Source organism: Actinia tenebrosa, unplaced genomic scaffold, assembly GCF_029948245.1.
Source record: "Actinia tenebrosa isolate PJP-AT-01 unplaced genomic scaffold, QUT_ActTen_1.0 PGA_scaffold15__27_contigs__length_11533743, whole genome shotgun sequence".
Classification (NCBI taxonomy): Eukaryota; Metazoa; Cnidaria; class Anthozoa; order Actiniaria; family Actiniidae; genus Actinia; species Actinia tenebrosa.
Genome location: NW_028292575.1, coordinates 7695512 through 7722770, shown reverse-complemented (window position 1 = coordinate 7722770; position 27259 = coordinate 7695512). Strand labels below are relative to the sequence as shown.

General features: G+C 35.1%; 1 protein-coding gene across 3 annotated transcripts in view; it reads right to left on the bottom strand.

The window, feature by feature from the left end:
* Positions 1 to 25822, bottom strand: part of LOC116295209 (uncharacterized) — a 37021-nt gene extending 11199 nt beyond the window's left edge. Inside the window, exons 1-4 of one of the 3 annotated variants that reach the window (XM_031702971.2) lie at positions 25502 to 25822; positions 10058 to 10130; positions 805 to 1132; positions 294 to 466 (exon numbers count right to left, since the gene is read on the bottom strand). In XM_031702971.2, coding sequence (XP_031558831.1) covers positions 294 to 466; positions 805 to 1132; positions 10058 to 10130; positions 25502 to 25540 — 613 coding nt within the window. In that variant the 5' untranslated portion in view covers positions 25541 to 25822. Of the gene's footprint in view, positions 1 to 293; positions 467 to 804; positions 1133 to 10057; positions 10131 to 10254; positions 10470 to 22071; positions 22173 to 25501 lie in introns of those variants that run through there. The other 2 variants (XM_031702972.2, XM_031702973.2) reach the window with 2 other exon arrangements.
* Positions 25823 to 27259: the final 1437 nt, after the last annotated feature.

Here is a 27259-nt window from a genome sequence, read left to right as displayed (position 1 = left end):
TACTAGAAAACAAAAACAAAAAGATTACAGCTATATTGGCGAAAAGAGACTAGGGCGATAATCGTCAGTGGAGTTTTTCTACCAAAATAATTTCGCGGTACAGAGCTCGGTACGGAAACTAGTCGTACAGCCTTAGAAGATGCACAAGGGAGACTAGAACAAGCCTAATAATGGCCCAATAGATAAATTATCTAATAGGTGGTGTGCATTTTTCCCCACGGAAAAAATCTTTCGTTCGTTAAGGGTCGACCAATATGGCGGTTATGACGTCACATGTAAACAAAATGACTTACTTTTATCGTAGGGAACTAAGTATTTCTTCTCTATATCTTGTAAGTCTTGCTTTCCTGGGGGAATGATCCGAAGACGAAAGTGGTCTCTTGCCTTGTGGTTAGAATGCAAAGCTTCCAAGTAGTACACCACGTGGCTTTCTAGATCTTGTGGGCACGACCGCTGTTCAGGAAATCTACAAGATTTGTTCACGGAATGTATAAATACGTCTTATACATTTACTCGTGACCAGCTGAGCGTTGAACGTGGCGCGCAAAGCATGAGCGGCCCTAAGCATTGAAAGAACGAAGCAAACATGGCAGTAAAGTGAAATTGTTTTTATTCTTCAGTTTCATATTATTGCTTCTTGTAGGGTCGTGTATTATATTTTAGACAAAAGAAAGCAGAAAACTATGCCTGGGTAGCCTGGGAATGAGGGCCGGTGGCAGAACAGCCAAACGCGCTGTGATTGGCTGAAACAAAATTCACCACTAAGCACATGCGTTCACAGTTTTTCCTGACTATAGTACATACCTATTCCATTCGTTGTATCCTGTCTTATGTCCTTGATCTAAGTTAATAATAGTTTGTTGATGTCTAGGACCTTCATCTTTACTAAGTAAAACTTTACATTCAGAATCACAAGTCGCTACAAAAGTATAAGCTCCACTGATACTCGGTATAAAAAATGCACTCAGTCGCTGACCATAAAATGTCGAAAAGCTCTGAGGTGGATTGAAGGTGTCCAGAACACTTGTTTTATCTGGTTTGTTTTGTATGAAACGTTCGTTTTCTGTGAGGTGTGTTAGGAAGTATCCTCCATTCAAGCCATGCCATAATTCCCGCCGTACACCATGGCGTACTGAAATACAAACAGAAGACGAAGATTGAAAGGAATAGCATTTTTTACGGTTACTAAAAATAGATATCGCAAAGACTTGCGGTTCGAGGCAGTGCTCATGATTACAGACTGCCAGTCACGGATCTAATGCCCGGCAGTTTTTAATTTTCGACGATTTCTCAACTAAAATGGATTGTAATCGATTGAAAGTTACGCAAAAGAAATTTCAATTTTTTTAAATAGACATATGTTTCAGGTCACCCATCCAGGTACTAACTCCGCTCAACCGGACTTGACTCAGTGTCATGGAAGCGCAAGTTTTTTTCCACTGGACCACGGTTCCAGGCGAATCAGCATAACAATAGTCGTGAAAACAATGCACCGGACAGACTAGACTTTTTAACATTACTTTTTCAACCGATTCCGTGCGTGGCAGAGATGCAAGGGATTAGCCGATATGGTCTGGGGGCCGGCTGGTCTCTCCCCTGATGCTTCGGCTAGAACATTTTCTTGCGTAATTCGTACACCCAAGGGCAGAAGGATTTAATCGCCGTCAGGTCCGAAGTCCATACGCCGCCTCAGCTCTGCGGATGTCTCGGGGGTATGGCACAGTAGAATCGATTTTTTATTTTTTTTAAATTTCTGTCGGTTAGTTCAAACCCCATTGTATCCAGATAAGTTTTTCATGCATACTATATCAATTTGGCAATATTTTTTTTATAAGAAAGAGTGGCTATTTAATTTCTTTTTGCTTATATTCAGAACTAACAGTTTTAAAGTAAGCGATCTTGTTCGGAAAAATCAAGTGTATAAGACATTTATACTTTATTTACGATTACTATAGTCTCCTCCTCAGTCGGTATTAGTTTCGGTCCCAGATCCTCACGGGCCCATTGTAACGCCCATACAGATCGTTCGTTCATACTTTATATATTACTTGTAAAATTCATTTTCTAAACGGTGAAATAATCTTGAAAGAATCCATTGGATTCATGATTTTATTGTTTTCAACTGATTTTTCACGAAACAATTTTAGTGCAAACAACATGTCTATATTTCCCCACGGAATTCCTTGTCTTTAATATGCAATATCTCACAAGTCAGTATCTGTTCAACCACGTCAAAGACGGCAGCTCGACTCGCGATGAAAAAACTGAGGAAAAGAATGATATCTTCTTTCAAAAGTTGTACCGGGAATACACAACGCAACACCAAATGGGATGTATAAGTCTTTAGAGATTTGCAGGAAATGCGAAAAAGGAAACGAGCATAGTTTGAACCGATAACTTGCCCTTAATTTCTGGCTTTGTGCGTAAAGTGGCGAAGTAAAATGGTCAACGATATCCTCCAAAAAGCCTGTATTTTATAATGTGTGCTATCAATCGGCACTTAAGCGATGTAAAGGGAGCATTGAATATTTTTGACAAAGCTAATTAAAGGTAAGTTAGAGTTATGCCGTTCGCTGTTAACATTTACACGTAAATATTCTAGTACGTAGATTTAATCAAGAGAGCATAAATAAGAAAGGAAAACTTACTAGAGTGCAAACAATATAACCGTGAAACTTTAGTAATACTAAATAGCACAATTTCATGCAAATTTCATTATTTTCTATTGTTTAATTAGCACTATTTTGTACTATTTAGTAATTAGTGTTGCACTCTACTCCCGTGCGTCAACTAGCACACGCGCGCGCTCTTTCCGTTTGTTGTTTCGATCACAAAAACGAGATCAAAATAACAAACGGGGGTGGGGTAAGGCGAAATTTAAATTGCATCCGTTCCTAAAAATGCCTCTGTAAATGTATTAAAATAAAATTGAAAACTAGTATACTCGACGTTTCGACGCCCTCCGGCGTCATTTTCAAGAGTGAAAGTAAAGCAAAGTAATAATTTGAATATATAAAGTTTTCTAAATCCTCATGGGAGTATTCAAATTATTACTTTGTTTTTTAATTTCACTCTTGAAAATGACGCCAGAGGGCGTCGAAACGTTGAGTATACTAGTCTTCAATTTTATTTTAAAAACTTCAAGAAACAAACGCCTCTATAATTGCCGAGAAAAAGAGCGCTGTAGTATTTCTGCAGCGCAAATTTTAATTTCGATTTTAAAATATTAAGAATTCAGTTAAGTTAATGTGGGTTTTCAGACTGAAACAAATCCAAGATGGCTGCCCTCAAGGGTTCGCTTTAAATTTCTAGGCGGTGTAAGTTTGTAAATGAGAACGTTTCCTTTCTCACCTATGCAGGGGCCTAGATAAAAGACCTTCAATCGCTAGTTTTATGTTTTCGGCTATAGATGGTGCTCTGTTGATCAAATGATGGATAACATAATATTGAACGATAATATTGGTTGACAATAATATACCTTTCTACTGCAGGGTATAGTGTGTATCCGGCGTCTCTTATAAATTTCTATCTACTTCATTACGCCTGTTTTAGCTGATTAACGACATATAAAATTAAACTACTTATTTCCTCAGGTACTTTTTTATTCCATTTTTGAAAAAAAAGTTATTGTAAATTATCATCACAAAAACGTTTTGAATATTCAGCAACATGAAACAACCTCTGGGCTGATCTAAGTCAGGGCACGGTTAACTCACAAATCAAACCCTGAAACAACCTCTGGGCTGATCTAAGTCAGGGGACGACTAACTCACAGATCAAACCCTGAAACAACCTCTGGGCTGATCTAAGTGTCAGGGCACGGCTAACTCACAGTTCGAGCCCTGCAATAACCTCTGGACTGATCTATAAGTCAGGGCACGGCTAACTCACAGATCGAGCCTTGAAATAACCTCTGAGATGACAAAAGTTATGCACCAGGGCGCAACGACCGTAACTCACAGATTGAACTAGGAATTTAGCTTGTTAGGCTTTGAGGAGGGAGGAAAATCGGGGTTGGAGAAAAACCCGTGAATCAAGGGAGAGACCTAAAACAACTCTACACCGCATGCTATGTCAATTACAGAACTATTAAACCCTAGAGGCGAATGTATATTCTTAGTATAAAATGCTTTGAAGTTAATTTTCAGTTTTTTATCATGACAAGTTATTCAGTGTTCTCTTCTCTTCCCTTCTCTTCTCTTCTCTTCTCTTCTCTTCCCTTCCCTTCCCTTCTTTTCTTTTCTCGTCTCCATTCCCTTTCGTGGTTCAGCTTTTATGGAGAAGTTAATGACGCAGAGATCAGATAGGAGAAATGCATCAGCAACGTACACAATGACAAAAAACAGATATAAACGGATAAGGAAAAGGTCGGAGAAGCAAGAAAGAAAGAAAGAAGAAAAGGAAATGAAATTCTTTCAGGAATTTCTACGCGTGCTTGCGGCTCACTTTGACCAAATTTTACTCCATTAACTATTCTAAAACTATGTCGTAAAAGCATCACAATTAGTTGTGTTTTGCACATGTGCACAACGTTAAAAAAAACCATGATTCTATAATGTACTCCAAAATAACTTTAAAACAAGATTATACAACGTCTAGACAGCTACTTTTAAAAATGCCTCCATTTTCAGTTTTTTTTTCTAAAGAAATAATAACTTTTACCCAATTAATGACCAGGTTTATTCGATAATAAAGACCTGAAAGCAATCAAGACATCGGCTTTGAGTTCAAAAAAACAAATACCGTCAAGTTAAAAGCTGCCCCCCCAAGAAGAAGAAATAAAAGTGCTATCATTACCGGCACCAAATAGGCTACGCCAAGTACCAGTATTTTCATGTATATTGATCTGATATTGCCTTAAGGGAAAATTTCATGAGTTTTGAAACAAAACGTGGCTGAAGGATCGTTTTAATGACTTCCAGTGGAAATAGCAGGATGAAGCGATGAGTTGGTAGTACGTGGCAATCTATCGTAGATAATGCTATTCGCCTAGGGAGATCAGTCATGATTAAATCGCTACTTTATAAAAATGGGGCTCCACAAATTGTGATTACATGTTCTCATGTTAATCCCGCTATGAGTGTGTTCATTTTAGAGATCCCGGCAATAGATTAATACTTATATGAATATTATCCATATCAAACACAAGGTACATGGCTTACTACTCTGCCTATAGGGATAATAAAACACTTGATTGGTTGAGAGTAATTAAAATAAGGGTCTATTTACAAGCAAAACTATTCGTAAAACTCCTTTTAAATTTTATCGATTGGATCATATATGATATAAAAGGTCATTTTGTTATCGATATCCAACATCGGATACACTGAAAAAACCTCTGGACTGCCGGATCGAAGTCAGGGCACGGCTAGCTCACAGATAGACATGATTGAAAAATTAGCGCGTTGGATTTTGCGTAGTAAAGAAAGTTGGAGAAGCTGGAGAAAAACTGGCCTCGAATAAAGGGAGAAAACTAACAAATCACTTCTATTTATATGAGATCCTGTCAGTCTGGGAATCGACTTGAACTCTCCTATACGTATACTCATAATAATAGATAATATGGTAATGCGCTATTCGTACGATGTACCCTATTCAGTAGTAATGAGACAACTTGTTCCTGAAATACAACGCTATAGAAATAAATTTAGGAATTGACCAGATGTATAGACTGCTTTCGATATTATCCTTGATGAGGCACGAGTATAACACGAAAATATATTTTACAACTTGCATCAATAAAAAGTTTTTTTTTCCTGCAGGCTTGCATTCGATATAATCTTAAAGTGGCCTCTATAGAATAATTTAAAAAAAAAACACACACAAAGTTTTTTCAAAAATTTAAATCAAAAAATTTCCTTGATGAGGCAAGATTCTAACAGAAAAATACATTTTACAACTTGCATCAATAAAAAGTTTTTTTTTTCTTGTCAGCCTTGCATTCAATATAATCTCTAATAAGTGGCCTCTATAGAATAATTTAAAAAAAACACACACACACACAATGTTTTCAAAAATTTAAGTTAAAAATTTTTTGCGGAGCTATGTTGACAGAGGTTTACATGTTAAGGACGAAAGAGAAAAGGAGAAGAGAGAGATAAGAGAATAAGAGCACAAATTGAACGATTTCATTGTTGCAACCACATCCATAAGTCAAAGACCCACATAAGAAATTCAAATATTTGAGCGAACTCGAGTGCTAGCTTTCACGTCTTCTGTGTCAGAAAGAATAACAAGATATTCTTTCTCAGATTATATTATCTGTTAAATAACAGATGAGGTCAATTAAAAAGCATTTTTTATCTACTCTAACCCCTTTCACATTTAAGATGCTATCACGCAAGTGGAGTACTCTAACGCCAGGCAGACGTCCGGTGCTTCTAAGACCCGCCAATATCAAAAACAAACTTTTATCTTAAAGAAGCTAGCCTTTACAACTGACAAGGCTGGCTGACACGACTAGAGTGGATTACATTTAGTTCTAGTGGTTTTGAAAACCGATCGGTAATGCTTTAATCCGTCTCGAATAAATTCGAGGGTATGGCTTGGTTTTTGAAGTAGATAATAAATTTTGATTATTTTTCTTCGATTGAAGGTGCAAATAGATGGAAACTTTACTAGTAATATAATTTGTCTGTTCGACATTAGTTTTATAGCAGTGACGTCATCAACGAAAACAGGCCGCCATTTTTGAGAAGTTAAAATCATTCAAGCAAAAACATTGACAAAAACAATTCAAAATTTGTCAAGTTATATATACAACATTATGCTTTACTTTATTTTAATAAATGTTCTCCTTAGAATTTTTTTTTAAAGCGCGAATTAGTTATATCGGTTTCAATCACTTTATTTTGATAAGTCGTACCATTCTCAAGCCTATACCATCATACTTGCGTGTGAAAATGACGTCATCATTAAGACTTTTTCGCACAGCCCCTTTTTCCCCTAGCAACCTAATTTATGTGTTTAGAAATTTCAAATAAGTGTTAACGGAAGGGTGGAACTGTAGTGGTCAGACGATGCTATCGTGTTTGATATATATCTAGAATGGTAGGATATCACTCTTTCTCTAGCTAAACCAAAAGCGATATTAAATAACCAATTTTGTATGACCTTTTCTGTTTTATTTTTTCATTATTTCATGTATTGTGGCTTAGTTCGTTGTTTACTAGCCTAATATCAGCGCTAGAGACGGGAACTGAGAAACTACTTCGATGTATGTGGATCATATCGTAAATATCTATTGTAAAATTGTTGTAAATTTGATAGAAAAAATATTTTTAAAAAGTTTGATTGGGGAAACGCATTTAGGCGTCTTTATGATAATTGATAGAAAATATTCGACTTATCTTTTTTGGCCTTTATCAGGGTTTTAGGTTAGGGTAAAATAGAATGTCACGACAAGAACGACTATGAATAAGGTTTTATTTGCCAAGTTTGTTTACTTTGCTCTCTCCTATCGTGAGATCAAGAGTTGACGCAAATAAGGAATCGAAGGACATGGTGATTAAATTCTTATAAATATTGAATGGGAAAAGGATAGAATGGTAGAACAAAGTAGAGAAAGAAAAAAGAAGAAAGAAGGAAAGAACTACGGACAGACAGACAAAAAGAAGAAAAACTAAAGGGAAAAAAATGAAAGAAAGACGAGAGGAAAGAAAGACGAGAGAAAAGAAAGGGAAAAAAAAAGAGAAAGAGAAAAAGAGAAAGATGGGAGAATGAAAGGAAAAGTACTGAACAGGAGCAGCAACAGTGGCAACGACAGCAACAACAACAGCGGCAGAAGAAACGACAAAAACAACGGCGAAAAAGCTGCTTCACTTTAATAAAGGGCGATGACATCAGCTCTAGGATGACAGTGATAAAATATTTGTTCCAGATTATCGTATGTTAATATTATGATGCCTGACGAAATGGCTTGTAAACGTTATGGAAGGATGAACGGCTTCCTAAGAACTCGCTTCTTCAGGAAGAAAGCGGCAGTCGTTTTCATCATTTTCAGTTTATCTACTTAGCGACAAAAATTAATCCATAAAAAATTATTCTTAAGTCAGCATTATCCAGATACAACTTAGATATATTTTAATGATTTGATGGAAAACAAGATAACCTTGATTAATTCTGCATATTTTTACTATTTCGAGCTTCGGAACGTAAGTAGTTCGAGCTATGGCAGATAATGAGAATTCATAATTCAAAAATGGTTATTTCTTTGGCGCTGAGCTTCAGCGCCTAACACAGTAGCGTAGCGGCTTGAAATGAATCGTTTCAGTCATCTTCGAAGGAGACTGAGTATTGAGAATACTACTTAAGAGTTTTAAAATAAATATATGGGGCAACTCTTTGCACTGTTAATTTAACCGTTTCTAACATCTGCCAACATGATAATTTTAACTCAGTGTTGTTGGAAGTATAGAGGGAACTCGACTCTAAAAAAAATCAACAATTATTTGTAGTTTTAGCCTTTAGTTAATTTGTTTATACAAAATTTCTGACTCTAGCTTCACTTTTATAATTTGCCAATAACTCTAAATACGATTTTTCCTTCAATTTTTTGTGCTGAAACAAAATTGAAGTCCTTTTTCTTGACGCTGCTCAGAAGCAATCAGTCGCCAAAACTATGTACCGTCTGTAGTTTTAAATAATTTACAACAAACAGCTTCAGCAACATTTTGGTAAATTACTTAACATGGAGTCTGTATTTCTAGCAAAAGTATCGTCTCCATGGCTACAAGGAGGAGGCAAAGTCTTGAACATATTTGGCGGGCAACTTTTATTCTCAAACCCAGCACCTTAAAATAGTGTCCAAAATTACCAAAGCGTTAAAAAAATGATCGAATGAAAACATCTGATAAGTCTATCAGTAGGAAAATAGAACTTATTTTTGTTTTCTCGATAATTTGAGTGCTCAACTTAGTCACTGTGACATCTTCTTGAATTAGAAAGAAAATGTTATTAACTGCACATCTCAAGTAGACAGGGCAGATAAACGACAAGGCTGCTATTCCCGCAATTTTTTTCTTTATCTCTCCTTCACGTTAAGCGTTTCATTCGTGTCTCTTGTGCTTTAAACTTTTCACAAAATTCTGCTAACCTCGAGCAATTCTACTTCGAGGTATAAGCGAAAATGTTAGTTTTTGTGCTGATCAAAATATCATCTCTCCCAACGTTCAGTGCATTATATCTCAAATACGCATTCCTTAAATTTCCCCAAATTTTGGTATTTTGTTAATCAGCCCCAAAAGAGCCTGTTTATGAAATATAAAGCTTATTAACGCATAAACGTCGAACGTAGAATCCGTTTTCCTGCTCTGTCTGTCAAGTAAGCACTTGCAGCCAAATGTCTTCATTGGCATTAGCAATACGTTTTTGCTCTGTCTGATTTGAGAAGCAAAAACAAGATCCATGGCTTTTTGGTTTATATGATTACAATGTCCTGGTTATAGTGTACCTAATTCCTTACTTGTCTCACTAGATCACCCTCTGGAAAATTAATACCTATGTACTCAATTGTCTGTGCGAAATATTTTGATGAAGTTGTTCTGGTAAATTCTAAATTACTTGCTAAATTGAATTTATTTAAACCTTTAATTTAGAAAACAACGTAAAACAAATATTTCCCATATGGAAAAACTTTTGGAATATATGGCTTTCAAATTGCATAAAATTCAAAACAGATTTTGGGAATTTTGTAATTTTTGGGAATTTTGATCAAATCTAATTTTTGATTAGATTTAATCCAAAATTTTACCGTAATCATAACTGATCTCAGCCATACCTTAATTGTATCATAAATGAATTGATTGTAAAAGGGGAATAGAAATATGAGATTACAGAAGTCTTAATAAAGGGTTTTTAAAGCAAAATAGAAAGATAAAGAACTCGAACCATCTTGGGCTGAAATGTTTCAAATGGTTGAGACTGTGGCGTTTATTTTTGTTTTGTAATACATAAAAAAATTGTACAAAAAAAAAAATCCAAGGTCTTTAGGATGATTTTGAATAGAAGTAATGAGGTAAATAGAAAATAAACATAAAAGTATAGAAAGGTAACTCACCCAAGTGTGTCGAACAATCCGAAGTGTTTACAGCCGAACTGAGCTTGGATAGCCATAGCAAGACCAAAAGCACCTGAAAAAGATATTTATAGGTTAGATTATCTACATGCAGTAAACCGCGTTTTACAACATTGAAATTTAGAACCTATGGTTTGAATTTAAACTCCAACAAGGAATTTATTAGGTATGAGGTATACCTCGCGGATCTCCATTTTGCCATCCATTCAGCCAATGAAGCCGAAAAAACAGAACGTTATCTCGAAAAGTAACCCTCTTTAACCATGCAAAAACATTCCCTAGCTTCCTGCTTGTCGTAGCTTTATGAATACAAATCGATAGAAAGCGAGAAGAGCCAATAGAAACACCATAAAACGAAGCACAACTTATTCCATGTTTGAATTATTTAAGAGCTCTCGCCAGGTAGCTAATGACCTTGTGAATGGAAGATTTGGAATCCCAGCTTGGCTTTGAAAAAAAAAACGCTCCTGCTACAAAAATGCGCGCGCTTTTTATTTAGCAAACTTCCGGCTGTCATTCACATCCGCTAAGACATTTATATTACTTTTGCTTAACATTTGTTTGAAAATTGACTTCTGGTTCCGACGGAATTAAATTGGGCAATAAATGACAGACAAACTCACACTCAATTCCCTCAATATTGTTGCCCAGGGCTGATCTTTCTAAAATTATTTATTGAACAATTATCAAAAGTTATCTCGTAAGAATATTAAAACCTATAAATAGACTGATACGACATTAGTGTTGTTTCCTTGCGATTGGTCTTCAATTCGTTTTCAAGATTAAAATCGAGAAAAATACAAAAAAAAAAAAAAATTAAGTACTAGCTAGATGAGGAAAAGACTCTTGCATTGCACGCCGTAACCAAATATTTGAATAGCAGAATGTTCTTTCTATTCTATATGTTTGCCCGTCAAATACGAAGCAGGAAATGTTGAAAAGGGGCTTATACTGAAGTCATCATGTTTGCAAAGCTTAAAATAGCAGTTAAAATATTTTAAATTCAGTGTTAAACTCGAATAAGTCCATTCACTAAATTCATTAAAAGTTTTTTTAATGAAAAATTAATAAATAACCTTAATAATGAACAAAGCTTCAACAAGGTTCTTATACCCTGCAATAGAACAAAGCCGCAGGTTTTTGATCATTAGAATAAAACAATCAATCATACTTTTAGTCCTCTTAGTGCTCATTAGCAACAATGCTACGCATGCGCATTTGTGCTCAACTGAATTTTAACTTTGCCACATCAAGAAAAAATATTTTCAACCACTTTTTAAAATTAACCTAAACTTTCTAACTACACACAAAATTTGTGCAGGGACGATTGTTCAGATGTCTTTAGACTCAACATGTTTTTAAACTATCACTTTTATTAGCGGTTTTCCGACTTTACATGGATTTATTCCTGAAGCAACAGTGACAGCGAAAGAAAACATTTTAACAAAAACCCAAAATCCTGTTGAATATGCAGTACTTATGGAGATCGTTTCCCTTTTATTAGCTAACTTTGGACTTTATAAATTTAGTCCTAAAAAGAGACATTTCACAAAACCTAAAATCCTGTTAAATATTTATAATTAGCAGTTGTCTCAGTAGTCCTGCTGGAGTCGAAGTCTTTATCAAGATGCGAATAAGAGTTTAAAGCCAAATTTTATGATTGTATACTGTCGTCCGACATCAACAAAACACCATACATCACAAGTTTGAGTCGACAATTCAATTAACGAAAAAGAGTCAGTTCGATTGGTTGTCGATTATTTATTTAAAACTTGGTCTAAATTCTCACGAGATGTTATCAATTCATTTTTATTGTTCAGTTTGCCTGGAGCTAGAAACATATATGAGAGTAGCAAATAGTGAGATAATAAGTCTGAAAACTGAAAACTGATAAAAATTTTGTGCCTTCTCGAAACTACACCTGGGCTGGTCTCAGTATTGAGTAAGTGATGAACAGCCGTCAGAGAAAATAGATAAATAATGAAATGAAAAATAAAAATTATGTGTAAGTTGTCAAGATTGGATGTCAAAGCCATTGCATGGTGACTGGCATATTTCTAAGATCCAACCCACAAATGGACTAGAATATAAGCGTTAGATTTATCATCAGTTTATTCAACATCTATCGGTAATCCATTCAACTGACACTGTTCTCAGAAAGGTTCGCATGTGCAACTTTGTATAATCCTCTCTCAGTCATTCTTCAAGGTTGGTTCGTATTAAGGGCATTTTACAGGTTGGCTAAGACTTACAGGGATTAGGTATATAGGAAGACTAAATACTTATGTTTGTGTGTTACGAGTGTATGTCATCAAGTTACATATACCCTGACCAGCAACTATATGAGCCCAAGCGACGCAAAAAACAACGTAATCACTTTTTATCGTTTACCCTCTCTTTCCCATTTTGTTTGTTCGTCATTTATTTTGTCTCTCAGTAACGAGTTTATACTAAATAAAACTGGCTTTCAGCATATTTTCCAATTTATTCATTTCCTGTAATATTTGAATTAAAACAATGAGGATTTCAACTTTACTACAATATCAATTTGTTTTTAATATTTTTGTAATGAGAGTTTTTGTTTTACACTCAATTAAAATGGACTTCAGTGTTGTTTTTTCATTTAAACTTTTTCCTGTAACATTAAATTGAAACTTCACTGAGTTTGAATTTGTTAATAAATTATTTTTGCATAAACTACTTCTATTTGTGTGCTTGTCAGTAACTAGTTTACAACAAATTAAACTTTATTTAACTTTGTTTTCCTAATGTCCAATAAATCCTTCAAAAATTAAAATTTCAGTTTACAAAAGAAATCATGTTTTTGAATAGACTTCAAACACATCAACTTTTCATTAATTTGGCAAAGTTAGTAAAACTGTCATGGGTTTATAAATGAAACTTGAATCATTTTTAAATAGTCATTGTAATGCAAATAATTTTAATGAAAAAATAATTTGAACACTCTAGATTGGAAAATATGAACAGCAGTTTTCAGTTGATCTAAACTAGGAATTCAATATTAATTTTCAGGTTGCTCTACATTAATCCTAAAAAATGACATTTGGACATTTGATATTTCCAAAGCGCTTAATCTTTCTATATGTTCCTCTCTTTTGTCTTTAAAATCTACTTTGAATTTAATTTTCGTTTGATGACCTAAAGGAAAAGAAAAGTTTGTGACAGGTTCATGAAGATGTATTCAAATTATATTTTGATGGAAGCTCATCGTTGGTTTTTGTTGATTTATAATAATAATAATAATAATAATAATAATAATAATAATAATAATGATAATAATGATAATGATAATGATAATGATAATGATAATGATAATGATAATGATAATGATAATGATAATGATAATGATAATTATAATTATAATGATAATTATAATTATAATTATAATTATAATGATAATTATAATGATAATGATAATGATAATGATAATGATAATGATAATGATAATGATAATGATAATGATAATGATAATGATAATGATAATGATAATGATAATGATAATGATAATGATAATGATAATGATAATGATAATGATAATGATAATGATAATGATAATGATAATGATAATGATAATGATAATGATAATGATAATGATAATGATAATGATAATGATAATGATAATGATAATGATAATGATAATGATAATGATAATGATAATGATAATGATAATGATAATGATAATGATAATGATAATGATAATGATAATGATAATGATAATGATAATGATAATGATAATGATAATGATAATGATAATGATAATGATAATGATAATGATAATGATAATGATAATGATAATAATGATGACCATATGAGTCATTCATCACCAAACCTCAGCAAATCATCCCTCACTCCCCAGTCTCTCAAAAACTTATGCACCAATCTAACTGCAGGGGGAAGGGGGGGGGGGGGGGGCACAGGCACCTTGGTGTCCCCTGGGTGTGCCCAGGTAAAGTAAAGTAAAATAAAAAATAAAGTAAAATCTCTATTATACCGAAGCAGCTTAGGGAATATCTGGCATAAACTTGACATAAACTGCAATATTCGTTCAAGTCAGAATCCATTCAAAATAATTAAAACTAGATTAACGGATATAGAAATTCAAGTCTGGCGAGGGGAACTATTCAACGATAAAAAACTAGAAGAGGCCCCTCAGGCCAAAAAATAAATTAAGGACATATCGCCTGGTAAAAACAGATTACTCGTTTGAAAATTATTTAATCGAAGTTAAAAATTTTGAACACAGAAAATTATTAACCAAATTGAGATTAGTAATCATGACCTTGAAATCGAAAAGGGAAGACATTCAAGGGAAAACAAAAAGAAAGAAAAAAAAAAGCCAGAAGAAAGGAGGTGCTTCCATTGCCCATGTAGTGTAGAAGATGAGAGGCACTTCCTTCTCAGTGGCGGATCTAGGGGTGGGTTTTGGGGGTTGCAACCCCCCCTATGAAAGCCATCGTGATTTATTATCATTATTTTTTTCATGACAACACCAACAGCATCGCGAGTTTTATCAAAACAGGGGCCGTGCCGAACACATTTATCTCCTTTTTTTTTTTATACGTCGTGTGTGGGACCTGAAACAACCATGTTCGCCTGCAGCAAGTAATCATTATCATAAGACCTACTTCCGTTTGGGAACCCTGTGCTACTTTCCCGCCAAACAAGTACCTCAATCAATGCTACAACTCCCCCTTTGAAAAAATCCTGGATCCGCCCCTGCTTCTTCACTGTAAACTGTACTCAAATCTAAGGGAAGAACTCTTCAAAGACATAAAAAACATAAACCATTCTCTTTTGTTAAATGAGAACGAGTTGTTTCTGCTATTTATGAGTCCACCCAATATGATAGCAGTAGCAGTAGCAAAATGCGTCCACAACTGCTTTATAAAAAGATCACATACAATTAATACAGAATTAATATAGTATGTGGTCTTCTTACCCAAACTAAGCACTAAATAGTAACTATACTATAGATAGAATAAATAGGCGAATTTATTATAACATAATAGAAATTACTATAGATCAATAATTATAGCCTTCATACATTTATTCGGGTAAAATGTCTATGTATATTTTAATACTTGATACTGAATAAAAAAGTCTGTCTGTCTGTCTGTCTGTCTGTCTGTCTGTCTGTCTGTCTGTCTGTCTGTCTGTCTACTGGATTTCTACATCCTCCCAAAAAACACATGCATGAAACAAATAGCTGTCAACAAAAGGGGTGTTCAGAGGCAGCCTAGGATCTTCCAGAAAAGACCCTGCTCATTTAACGTTAGAGGTGTTAGACAATTATAAACATACATTGACTTTTTTTAAGGAGACACGACAGAAACATTTGACTGTTTGTCTTGTTTTTGTACTTTATTATTAAACGCTGATGGAAGTGAAATGACACGAACGGCAAAAGCGGCGGAACTAAAAGATGTAAGAGGAACAAACAAATCGATGTTTTAACGTAAAAAAGAGGTTTTTGATAGCAAAGAGCTTTTATATCTAAACTATCCAATGTTCTCTTTGGAAATGTTTTTACAATTGGCAGTATTTTCTTATGATGGAATTTGTTTTGCTCAGTTTTAAAGATAACATTTGCAGTTTATCATCGTACATAATTGATTGTTCGTCAATTGATACCTGCGTTTGCGAAATTGTTTGTTTTTTACATACCCTTAACCTAAGCTATGTTGAAATGAAATATTCTAACAATAAAGTAATCAGTTGCTATCTATTAGAGTAAATATTTGGACACGAAATTAATCAAAAATAGCCGAAAGTCATTTTTGTTTGATCAACGAAATGTTACTCATTTTTGAATGTCTTAATGCTGACATTAAAATAGTAAGTTCTCAAATAATATATACACATATATCTAAGGTTTGTGGCCGAGTTTTATTGATCATTTTTCTTTCTTCCTCGCGATCTGTCAGTTGACAACTGCATTCGTCTTCTCTTTTAGACTCTACTTTCTGTTTCATTTTGTTTGGCCTGTCTGTCTGTCCTAATAAAATCAATAAGTGAATAAATAAATAATAAAAAAAGATAAAATTCATTGACCCGTAGATAGAATGTTTTCAGATAGCAGCCCTTCTTTGAATGGGAAACTAAGTATCGCGAGATGTCATTAAAAACCAGTTCAATGCATGCCTGCACGGCTTTTCTTCCTGCATACTTTCCTGCATATCTTCGATCGGAAACCCTTTATCGTGGCCGAATTCTGCTTCAGAGTTACACGCACCATACAGGCCATTTGCATCAAAAGATATTATGCCGAATTTAAAAGTATCAATTTATATAGTGATCTATTTTATCTTTTTACAGGAATTAAGAATATGGTTAATAAGTGAAGTGGCGCAAATTTACGATATCGTAGCACTCAAATGGCTTCCTCTCTGAACCAATAAAATGCATAAAAATTCACAAATTGCGAGATCTTGATTGCGACACAATATTATAACTCATTACTTTTGAAAACTCTGCCGACCAGAATAGGGAAAAATATCATATTCGTTGCCGTATCCTATTTTGCTGTAAGTATGCTTTCTGACCGCATACATAATTCGCACAACACAATGGAAAGCCATTTCAATGTTACGGTTTCCCTGCTAGCAGAGCCTATTTTCCTTTTGTTTTGGTCCTACATCGGCAGAGTCTATTTTTCTCGCCACGTTATGCTTGTCGCGCATGCGTGGCGTAACTTATAGCAACGCTGTCATGATTTTGTCAGCCGCTCTCGTCAAAAAACGTTTGGCGCCACGGTGTGTTACATTTGCTCATGCGCACTACATGTAATCGGTTAAAAACCGGTTTTAAAACTGGTTTTGTTCGTCCACAATCGTAGACGGCGGTGTATCAAAGGAAACGCTCTACATCGGCAGAGTCTCCTTCCTCCCCGCCTGAAAGAAGGGAGAGAAAGAGAAGAGAGACCCTGCTAGCAGGGAATGTTGCGGTGTACCGTACCTTGTAAGTGCTGTGAGTCAGAGTTGCGTTCGATCTCCGGCCCGGCCACTCATACGAAAACAACTCTATTTGGTTCCGGAAGAAAAAGCTTCCTAATAGTTACACATAATATTTTATGCCTTAACTTTTCAAATATTGTTTTCATAAATTTCCTTTTTATTAATAAAACAAAAATATTTAAAAAAAGAGTAAAACTTCTTCTAGCAATGTGAATTTATCGCTCAACCATTAAGACATTACAAGATGAGTAATCTCAGTACATTTCTACCTAAATCACTCCAGCATATTTAATTCATTAGTTCCAAACGAGATTAACTCTCTGAGAATTTAATAAGAAATCGTTGCGTGCAGGCGTCGACAATGTGCTCAATTAATTAAAGCAGTTTTTAAACTCGGTAAGCGGCGGAGAAATATGTTAGTAAACTGCTGTGTAAAAGATTGATTTCATGAAATGGAAAGTACCAGAGTGAATTGTAACTGTTATTGGAAAATGGAGTCCAGCTGAGAGCCTAAATGCTCCTTATGACTAAAAAATTAAAAATCTTCGCGGGGAAAAAGTTCCATGAGGTCAGAAAAAGTTAACTGTCCTCTTATGTCCATTTTGGGTTACATCGAAATGATTATGATATTTTTAAAGTGGTTTTAAAATTTTGATTTCTTTAAAGAAAAACTGCTATGAAAAATTTAAGAATGTAACAGAACGTGGGCTCACTGAGTAATATTTCTAAAAAGGAATAGTTTGTGCTGTAAAAATTCGGCCAAGGTCATAACTAATAATGCAAGAAGGGGGCAATATAGATATTCATGGAAACATTATTTGGTTTTTGACTTTTTTCGTTACTCATTTGTGATAACAATGACCAGCAGATGCGCATAATAAGTAGGTCGTTCAGTCGACTCTCCCGTAAGCGACCACCTCGGGGCCAGAAGAAAGTGGTCGCTTACGGGAGATGGTCGCTTACGAGAGTTAACACAGGAAGCCCAAACAATGGGATTCCCAACACAGGAAGACTAAACCCTTTAAAATTTTGTAACTCACGTGTAAAAACTACTGTATTAACGATTAAACTGTTTTAATTAAAATTTTGAATGTGCTATATGTTTTCGGTAGTGTAATTTATTGCCAAGATTTCGTCGGGTTTTCAATGCCCGATGACTCTATGTTCTTAAATTTTTTAATGTTAAAGGATCTGTCACCATTACTGGCTCTTGGGTGGTCGCTTACGGGAGAGGAAAAACAATGAAAAAATCCAAAATTTTAACCCCAAAGGTGGTCGCGGTCGCTTACGAGAGTGGTCGCTTACGAGAGAGTTTTTTTTACAGAGTTTATATGGGGAACAAAACCGGAAATTCAAAAAGTGGTCGTTTATGGGAGATGGTCGCTTACGAGAGTGGTCGTTCAAAGAGAGTCGACTGTATTTATATTTAGTGCTGTAAAAAATTGGCCAAGATCAAAGTAAAATCAAAAATGCAGGGAAATTGGCCCATGCACGATTGAATTTTTTATTTTATTTTGTAAATTATTTATGTTGCCTTTCAGATTGGTTTCTTTTGGGGCCAAGATCAAACCAAAACCACGAGGAATTAAATTTTTTTTCGACAATCATCCACGCACTTTTCATGAGAATACCCCAACCCCTTTCCCTGGAAGATATTCATGGAAGCTTGCTATAGTTATGAGTGCTTATTTTGTGATTGTTTGATGATAATACGTGTGTTTAGCTTAGGGTATCGGCTGATGATCTATTGAAGTCTACTCGTCGTCCGTGTCTTTGTTTGAAGGGGTTTCAAGGCACTATGCTCAGTACAATATAAACTTTGATATTTTGTAACGTGCATATTTGATATGAATGTGCTCAGATGCGCGCTTTCTAGATTGAATTAGAGTTTTGAAGTTGATTTTTGCGGCGAGAGAAAAACCCTAAGCACAAGCACAAGAGAAAAGCAACCGTGAGATGAGAGGCGAGCGCTCTCGTCGTTACGCCACCCATGCTTCCCTAAATGCTTGTTTAGTAAGAAAAAAAACCCCGTTTCTTACGAGCTAGTGTGTTTCAGTTCGTGCGTGACCAATTATAAATCAGAAAAAGAGATAAAAAATAGGAATAGAAATAAGAGTAACTAACAAAACGAAAATATTCTTCCCTCTCGGCAACCCTTAGGCATTTAAAACAGATAAAATTGGTCTAGAAGGCAGATGGCGTTAGGCGCCAATCTGAAACAAGTGATGTTTTCAAGCACATATTTTATATAATAGGATTGTTTTTAGCGGTACATTACTCGTCCTTGTTCATTTACCAACAAGGTAACATAGCTGCTAAATAATCTTCTACACGTGGCCTGTGACCCTTGTTTCATAATTGAATTTAAATTTGCAATCGTTGACTGTTTGCACAGGGAGAAAAACCGAAAATACATTGGATACTTCATCGAAGCATAGGAAAGAACTTCGCGGATCTCTACTCATGACCAATGAGCGCGGCGTATTATAAGCGGCGCAAATGATCCTTTATTGTGTACTAGAATCCTTCCGTTTTCTTTTCGTGAAACTCTAGAGATAACGTGCATTAATTGGTTGAAAGGTAGGACAGTGTCAAACTCCTCCCCCCCCCCCCCCCCCCCCGCGGCAACCTCTTTGTCCAATATACTATCAAAAACCTTTGATTTTAAACGCACTGTTTTATCGTTTAACCAGGAACTAACAATGATATTCTAAAATACAATGCATGCAGTTTTGCGTCCACCCAACCGCGCGCTTTGGATCCCGCGCAAATTTATTTCGTAGTAACAATTTTATCCTTATGTGAAAATCTTAATCCCCAACACAGTAACTACTAATAGCGCGTTTCCATGCGTGCTGTCATAATCATTCAAATTCAGATAGAAATCTCTCAGCCAGGAGCATTTGTACTGTTTTAGTCTACTACACGGCGAGGATGAGCTCATGTTCTCGAGCTTAGTGTTAATCGGATAAACAAACATACCCAAAACTTCAGTACACAGTGATAAAAGCTCTACATGTCGGTGTTAAGCGCACGTTTTTTGTTTTGATTGCCTGTTTTCGTATGAGGTTCAATTCTGTCAGAATCCTTTAATGGCGGATATACGTATCAGTTCGAAAAGATTCCGTATAATCTGATGATATATATACCTCCGCTTTTGCCCTTTAGCGAACTGATCCCCAACAAACGAACCGTGCATTAGAAACACTTTCTTTATTTTCCTAATAGTTACACGGCTATTACTAAGAGAGGCCATATAAAGAAGGAAATAGCTATTAAGATTAAAGAGTGGACCAATAAATTTGTCTAAAAGCTGCACTTTCGGTTAGAATATGTATCGAATCCCATCAACAGGCTTCAAGCGCCACTGAATGAAGACAAACAAGAAACTTAGCTATCATTTTAAAGCTATCAATATTTTTTTTTAGGATTCTTTTGATTGACGTTTTTAATGAAATGCATGGAAATTAGTCAATGTCGACTTTATTTAGCGGTGAAATGCCTTAAATTCTAGATTTCTAACGGCCCACTACCCTATCGTGTACTACGTGGAATATTGATTAGGATTGTAGTGACGTTACTTAACCATAACTTGACAACATTTTCTTTTGCGTCGAGATTATAGGTTCTAACAGTGTGTGAAAAACAAAGCCAAAATTTAGTATTTCGTTCAAGTTAGGCTCGCAAGCTTGTTAGAAAAAGCAACACCCTTTGATTTAAGAATAAAAATGAATTTTTTTGATTGATATATATTTGACATTGAGTGACAGATCTAAGGAAAATAGATGATACTATTTCAAAATTTGGTTTTGTTTTAAAGAAGAATTAAGCAGTGGTTTTCTATCAGTTACGTGGATAGTATTTTTAACGTTCAAGGAAATATTTTGTGATAACACGAATGATGTGTGTCATGCTGGTAGCCGGGTATATGAAGATGTGGTTTCAAGATCATGAGTTTTGCTTTAATGGCTTCCCATATCGCGCTATCTGGAACTTGTACTTTCTATTTGTTTTGTCGAGATGAAAAAAATGTCGCCGCACCACTTAAAAACTTTCGTATTTTCAATTTTTCTTTTCTTTTCTTTTCTTTTCTTTTCTTATCCTTAACCTTTGTCATGTTATGTTTTTTATCCATCCATCCATCCATCCATCCATCCATCCATCCATCCATCCATCCATCCATCCATCCATCCATCCATCCATCCATCCATCCATCCATCCATCCACTTCCTTCTAGCACGATTGGTTCATTCTATAGTTCTTTTAATTATTCTTTTAATCCCATTTTATTCTTTTAATTTTTCCACATTTCTTCCATTCATTTTCCATTTATTCCTTTCGCTCCTTGATTTCCCTTCCTTTCCTCTTAATTCATGTGCATCGAAACGATATCGACAACCTCGATGAAAGCCATATCAGTAAAATAACATAGAAAAAATGAAGCGAAATCTCGGATCTCCAGCATCAACTAAAATTATATTTTCTACACTTCAAGGAAACATTATGCAAACTCAAAATACGAAAGAATCCAGACATCATAACATAGTACTTTAACTGTTCAGTCCAAAATCACCTCTAAAATATCAATAACTGCGCGGTAATAAAACCACAAATGATGGAAGGTTTCTTTATCACGATGAAATGTCCGAGATAGAAAGTCAAATATTGAAGCAACAATCCTAAAGTACACAAGAAAATTGATTCTATTGATTTTGCCGTGAATGGATATATGTCGTTAAATCGAATTTCGAGAGAAATATTCAACAATTTTGCCTTTGGATTTTGTGTTTTGCAATATTACCAAAAAAAAACATGGTCATTTGCGATGTGTTATCACTCATCGTGCGACTAAATTAAATAGATTCGCTTTTCTAAAAAAAAAAAAAAAACTTTTTACGTGAATTTTGTTCTTAAATGGAAAAAAAAAAAGGCCGGGGCTCGCTTATCTAAAATAATTTGACTTATGTTTAAGTCTTTAGAATATAGTAAAAAAAAACATTTGATGTACAGTCAATTACTTACCATTGAAGTCAATTCTTTCGCGTGGAGCATTTTTGGCACACGCCGATTCGTTTGATAGTATTGCTTGAGTGAGAGCTGAAGATCATTTGGTTACATCGTTTGGAAGTTGCTTTATATCGAGATTGAATAATATTTATGAATAGCTATTGATATTCATACCAAACTGGGGCAATAAATGTTGAATACAAAGGTGTTGTATTGTGGAATCTTTCCAATGGCTATGATGTTGGATTTGGAGAAATGCATTCTCATATCTCGCATTGATAAAGCAGTATAAGATATATTCCTAATGATCCAAAGAAAACTTTTACTAGAAAATCAAAATAGAAAAAGCGTGTTTTATTAGTACTAATTTTATCTGATTTTTAATGAATTTTTTACACTGTTTTCGAAAATGAGTAACGAAAATGAGCGTCAAAGAGCGACGAATAAAATACGGAAATGTATCGGTAAGAAAATAAGAACCTGAGAAATTAAAATTGAAGTAGCCAACGTAATAGGAGAGCCGAAAAAGTGAATTTTGAAAATAGATATAAGGACAAATTGGAATAAACAGGAATGACATTAAAATCTTAAGGGGAAAAAGGTAAGTGATATTGATGAAATTCGGATATTAGGTTCTCTTGAATCAAGGGATGTTTTTATCTATACTGGTATTAGAGGTGAGCTCATATATCAAGCACAGCTCAATGAGCAGTAAATAAGGCTAATCTTCTGTCATCTATCACAATTTTGACTGTATTTCCCGTGAATATTATGATTATTCCTTAGCTCTAAGCTAATATGCGATATTAAAAAGGAACTTATCGAACGTATGACCTGACAAAATCACCTTGGTTCTGATGTTTGTTCTCTTGCTTTCTCGATCGCCCAGATATGTAATCGTACCATCAGTGATGGAGGGAAAAATCAGTCGTCAAAATCTTCCATCTCTTTATCCGTGACTGCATTAATATACGCCTTCCTAAATAAGTATATAAATAAATGGCGACTATGTTCATGTCGTCATTATGAGGGTTTTTTTCTTAATAAAGAGCATTCTAGGCTGCGGGAAGTTGATTTGCCTCGTGCGAGAAATCTCTTAGATATTGCATCTCCTTCTAAACTTAAAACACAAAAATAACAGACTAATGACAGGTTTCCTTGATTAAATTAGGCTCCAGCCACAAGTATTTAGGCTCTTTTTGGTACCCCTTTTATTATTTTGCTTTCTATTTTTGCACGAGTAGATTCGAAAGTGCGAACAACGTTAATTCGAATACTCGTAAAGTTGCGAGTGTCGATTGGTTATCAAGTCAAATGAATTCTTAGGTTAACGAAATTGTTATTTGTGGTCAAAAAACTTCTCTTTTATTCTCCAATCCACCTCACTTTTAATTGAGTAAAACAACTCTTGAAAGATATACGGCGGGGACAATGTTGTAAGCGTAACATCTTAATCAGAAAGTGGGAAAAGTGAAGTTAAGTAACTGGGTGTTTTAGAATAATAGTCACGTAAGCCTGAGAGAGTTAAGTATTGATAACCTCAAAAACGATCAGCTGTGGTTATCGCCAAAATATCTTAATTGAAAATGCACTTGCTTCGAGCCAAGGTCAATGAACTATGCGCGCGGAGGCCGCCATTTTGAATGAAAACAAGTGTTGACACATTTGCGATACATGAATTTTTTCCTGGAAGAATTCAACATACATAATTGATATAGTTAAATTTATTTCTTGAAACCAAACCGGCAAAAGAAAAATTATGTAAAATAAGCTCTTTCCGATCTGTTTTAAATCTTGTAACTAGTATACTGGAAATCTAAATGCTAATAATAGTAATGATAATAAAGCTGAATCTGGAAGATATGTTATCAGCCGAGTTTTCCCGCTCACAGAAAGGTAGCATGCCTCAGCCAATCAAAGATCAGGAGTTCCCTTTCACTATATTAGGAAGATCATATATGTCCCAAATAAAGACAAAGGGGCTTGGATCAGATCATCAGAAAAACTTTTCAAACCGTAATTTGTTTCTTTAATAAGATTTATAGAGTTATTATTTTACATCATTTAATTTTGCAAAAGCAGTTTCGCTGACGGTTTTCGGTGAAACTCTTTCGTATGGTTTGGAAGACGTACAAGAATGACTATGCACAACAGATGATAACTTCCACGGCAGGGGCGGATCCAGGGGAGGGGTGCAAGGGGTGCGCACCCCTCCCTGGTTCGACTTTGTGCCCTACTTCGAAGATAACCAATACTGTTTTTTCCCTTTGATTCTAAGGGGTGCAACCCTCCCTGGGTTAACTTTGTGCACAGCACCCCTCCCTGAACAAAATCCTGGATCCGCCCCTGCACGGTGTTACCAGTTCGACTTCACCCTCAGTTAATTATGGCGCTAGCTATAATGGGCCTAATAACATCCACAACCATCGAGTCGAAGGACTGAAAAGGGCTCGAATTATTATTTATTAAGAACCCTTTTAGCTAATTCACTTTAATAATAAATTACTTCACATTTTCTCTTTTAATGATTCATTATATGATTCTTTCTTAGGCTATACTAGTTATCAAATTTTTGAATAAGAAACGGTGCCAATAGGTTTTGATCAGTCATATTCCACTCCGTGTTATATCCAATGGCTTTAAGAATAAAGATAGAGATAAACAATGTTAACTATCCGACTTAGCTTGTCTTTGCGATAGCCTATAAACTTTCGTTTGAAAGTAACTTTTTAAACACACCATACTAAAATTAGGATCCAGTGCTTTGAGCCTGAATTAAAATTTCCTCTGCACTGATGAAATTATATGAGGAACACTCGAAAAACCACGAAGCGGACTCCCAGTATTATTTTCTTGAAATGAAAATGCTGATTGAAGCATTCACTTAAAGAAAATAACATTATGCTACATTTCTTGAGTGTTTCCTCGGTAAAAGAACTCGTAAAACTTAATTACGTTTGAGCTGAAAATGATAATTATTTTAAAATATTTTTGAACTCTCTTAATGAACATTTTTCTCTGGCTCCTAAGAGACGCAAAGTTTAGTACTTCGTATTCTGGTTGTCTGCTTGAAAAGGATTTATCTTTTTATTGATACCCACTAATAACTATTTGCAAGGGATTTCAATAAAGATTATTCAAAAATATTTCCATGCATGAGAATATCTTTGGAATATCAAAGAGCCCCGAGAGAAAATATGTTAAACTTTTTGGCTTCTTCTTAAATGGTCTAAAACAATGAAGTTTAATCTTTCTGTGAAATTTTTAAATATTTAAAGTTAAAGCCTTTAATCGATACTTTTTTGTTTTAATTTTAGACAAAGATGAGTATCCATCCTATCGAACTGAAAAATAGTGGATTTTCAACGGCTAAAAAGAAATTATTTTTAGAAGGTATAAATAAACTTCAAGCATTCACTAGGATACAGTCAAAAGTCTTACTTACGAGAATCCAGAAAGCACTCTTCAATAGTATAAATTCCATTAACTTCTGTGGCAGAAATCAGTGCTTACAGTATCAGTCGTAACATGATGACGATAGGTCAAGTGTTGCTGCAAACTTTTTGCTGTTTGTGCCCAGGTTAGTGTCAGGATTGGACGCAATTTAATACAATATCAACTCGCAAAGTCCTCGTTGTTTAGTGTTCCGTTTTTTCGGGGCCAAATTCGTGTGTTAAATGTATGAATTACAAATCATTCTAGAGTCAGAATTATTGATCTCATTTCTTCAATGGAAAATGTCTCTCCCCTTTGTTCCGAGCGTGGACAAATGTCACCAGTTATGATTCCTTTCGTTCTTGACTCCGTTGATAATACCCAACCTAAAGCATTTAAAATTTTAATTCGCTATTTTTATACAGATATTTTGTCTGCTTTCTGAACAAAGCAAAAGATACAAATCTTTGACTCTCTACTCGAATGTCCGTTATTATATCAGAGTGAATAATGCAACGAGGCCTGGTGTGCACGGTAAATTGTCTATAGTTTCTGTTCCAGTTTCTTTTAATTCAGAAGCGGAAAGAGGACTATTTCATGGTTGAAAATATACTCAGAAAAGGTGAAATTCCATTTGAAAAGTTAAGTAAAAAAGGCAAAGTGTTTTGGCGTCTTTGAATCGAACTTTCTATAAGGTCGTTGTCATGTAAATTAGGAGAAATACTAGAGCAATTCTTGTTGCACTGTTGATCGTGCTGTTCCTCTCACGTCACTGATGGCCTTAATGGCAGAGAACTGGACCCTTGTACTGACTTCATTAACCATTCACCCCCGCTGCGATGGCTCAAAAGAAAACAAGTGCCTTAATAATATAATGCCAGGGGCGTGTCCAGACGTTTCTTGAGGGGGGATGGGGGTTCCAGATTTCTTATGGCGATTGGCTCTTGAATTCAAAACTAGGTGATCAACACCGATCAACTGCAAAATTATACAGGAGCTTTTGTTTCGAATAAGTGGAACAAGCTGTTGGACTATCACTAACTTGGCAAATAAAAGTTCATGTTTGTTTACCATGAAGGGGGGTTCCAGAACCCCTGGAACTCTCCCTGCACACGCCCTTGAATGCGCGACTAAAAAACAAATGTTCAAAAACCACGCGCGACGACTTTTTTCAAGATTACCTTCTCCGTAATATTTAAAATAGTTCCTCTGTTCTTTCAAATTTTAAGTATATTGAGATAATTCATGCAGTACGAAGATATATCCTATACTGATAAAGTTTGTTTACTTTCATTGTATTGTCTGATTTCCTGACTACTTTCTCCTCGGTCCTGTCAGCTGGTGTCACGCTTTTGGCAGTAGACTGCGAGCTAAGTCCCTCTATTGAGAAAAACTCAGGTAGAACCAGGGGAAAAACCCTCGAAGCACAGGAAAGAACCAGCAACAACTCTACCATGGATAATAAAAGGATTACAAAACTTTTTTTCTCTCCCATGATTTGCAATTGAATAATTACATACAAAACCAAATTCGGGTATTGAGCCCGAGTCAAATTGGTGAGAGGCGAGCGATCTCTCTGATACGCCACTCGTGTTTCCAACAATAGGTCATCTTGAAAGAAAAAAAAAGCCCGTTAGCTAAATCACCACCAGCACGGGATGTGGGACTATTCCCTTACTGAACTTTGTCTTCTCTTCGTGGTAAATTAGGATTGATGTGTGGATAGACTACCTCCATTTATCGTCTCGAATTTTTTTCAAACTTTCAT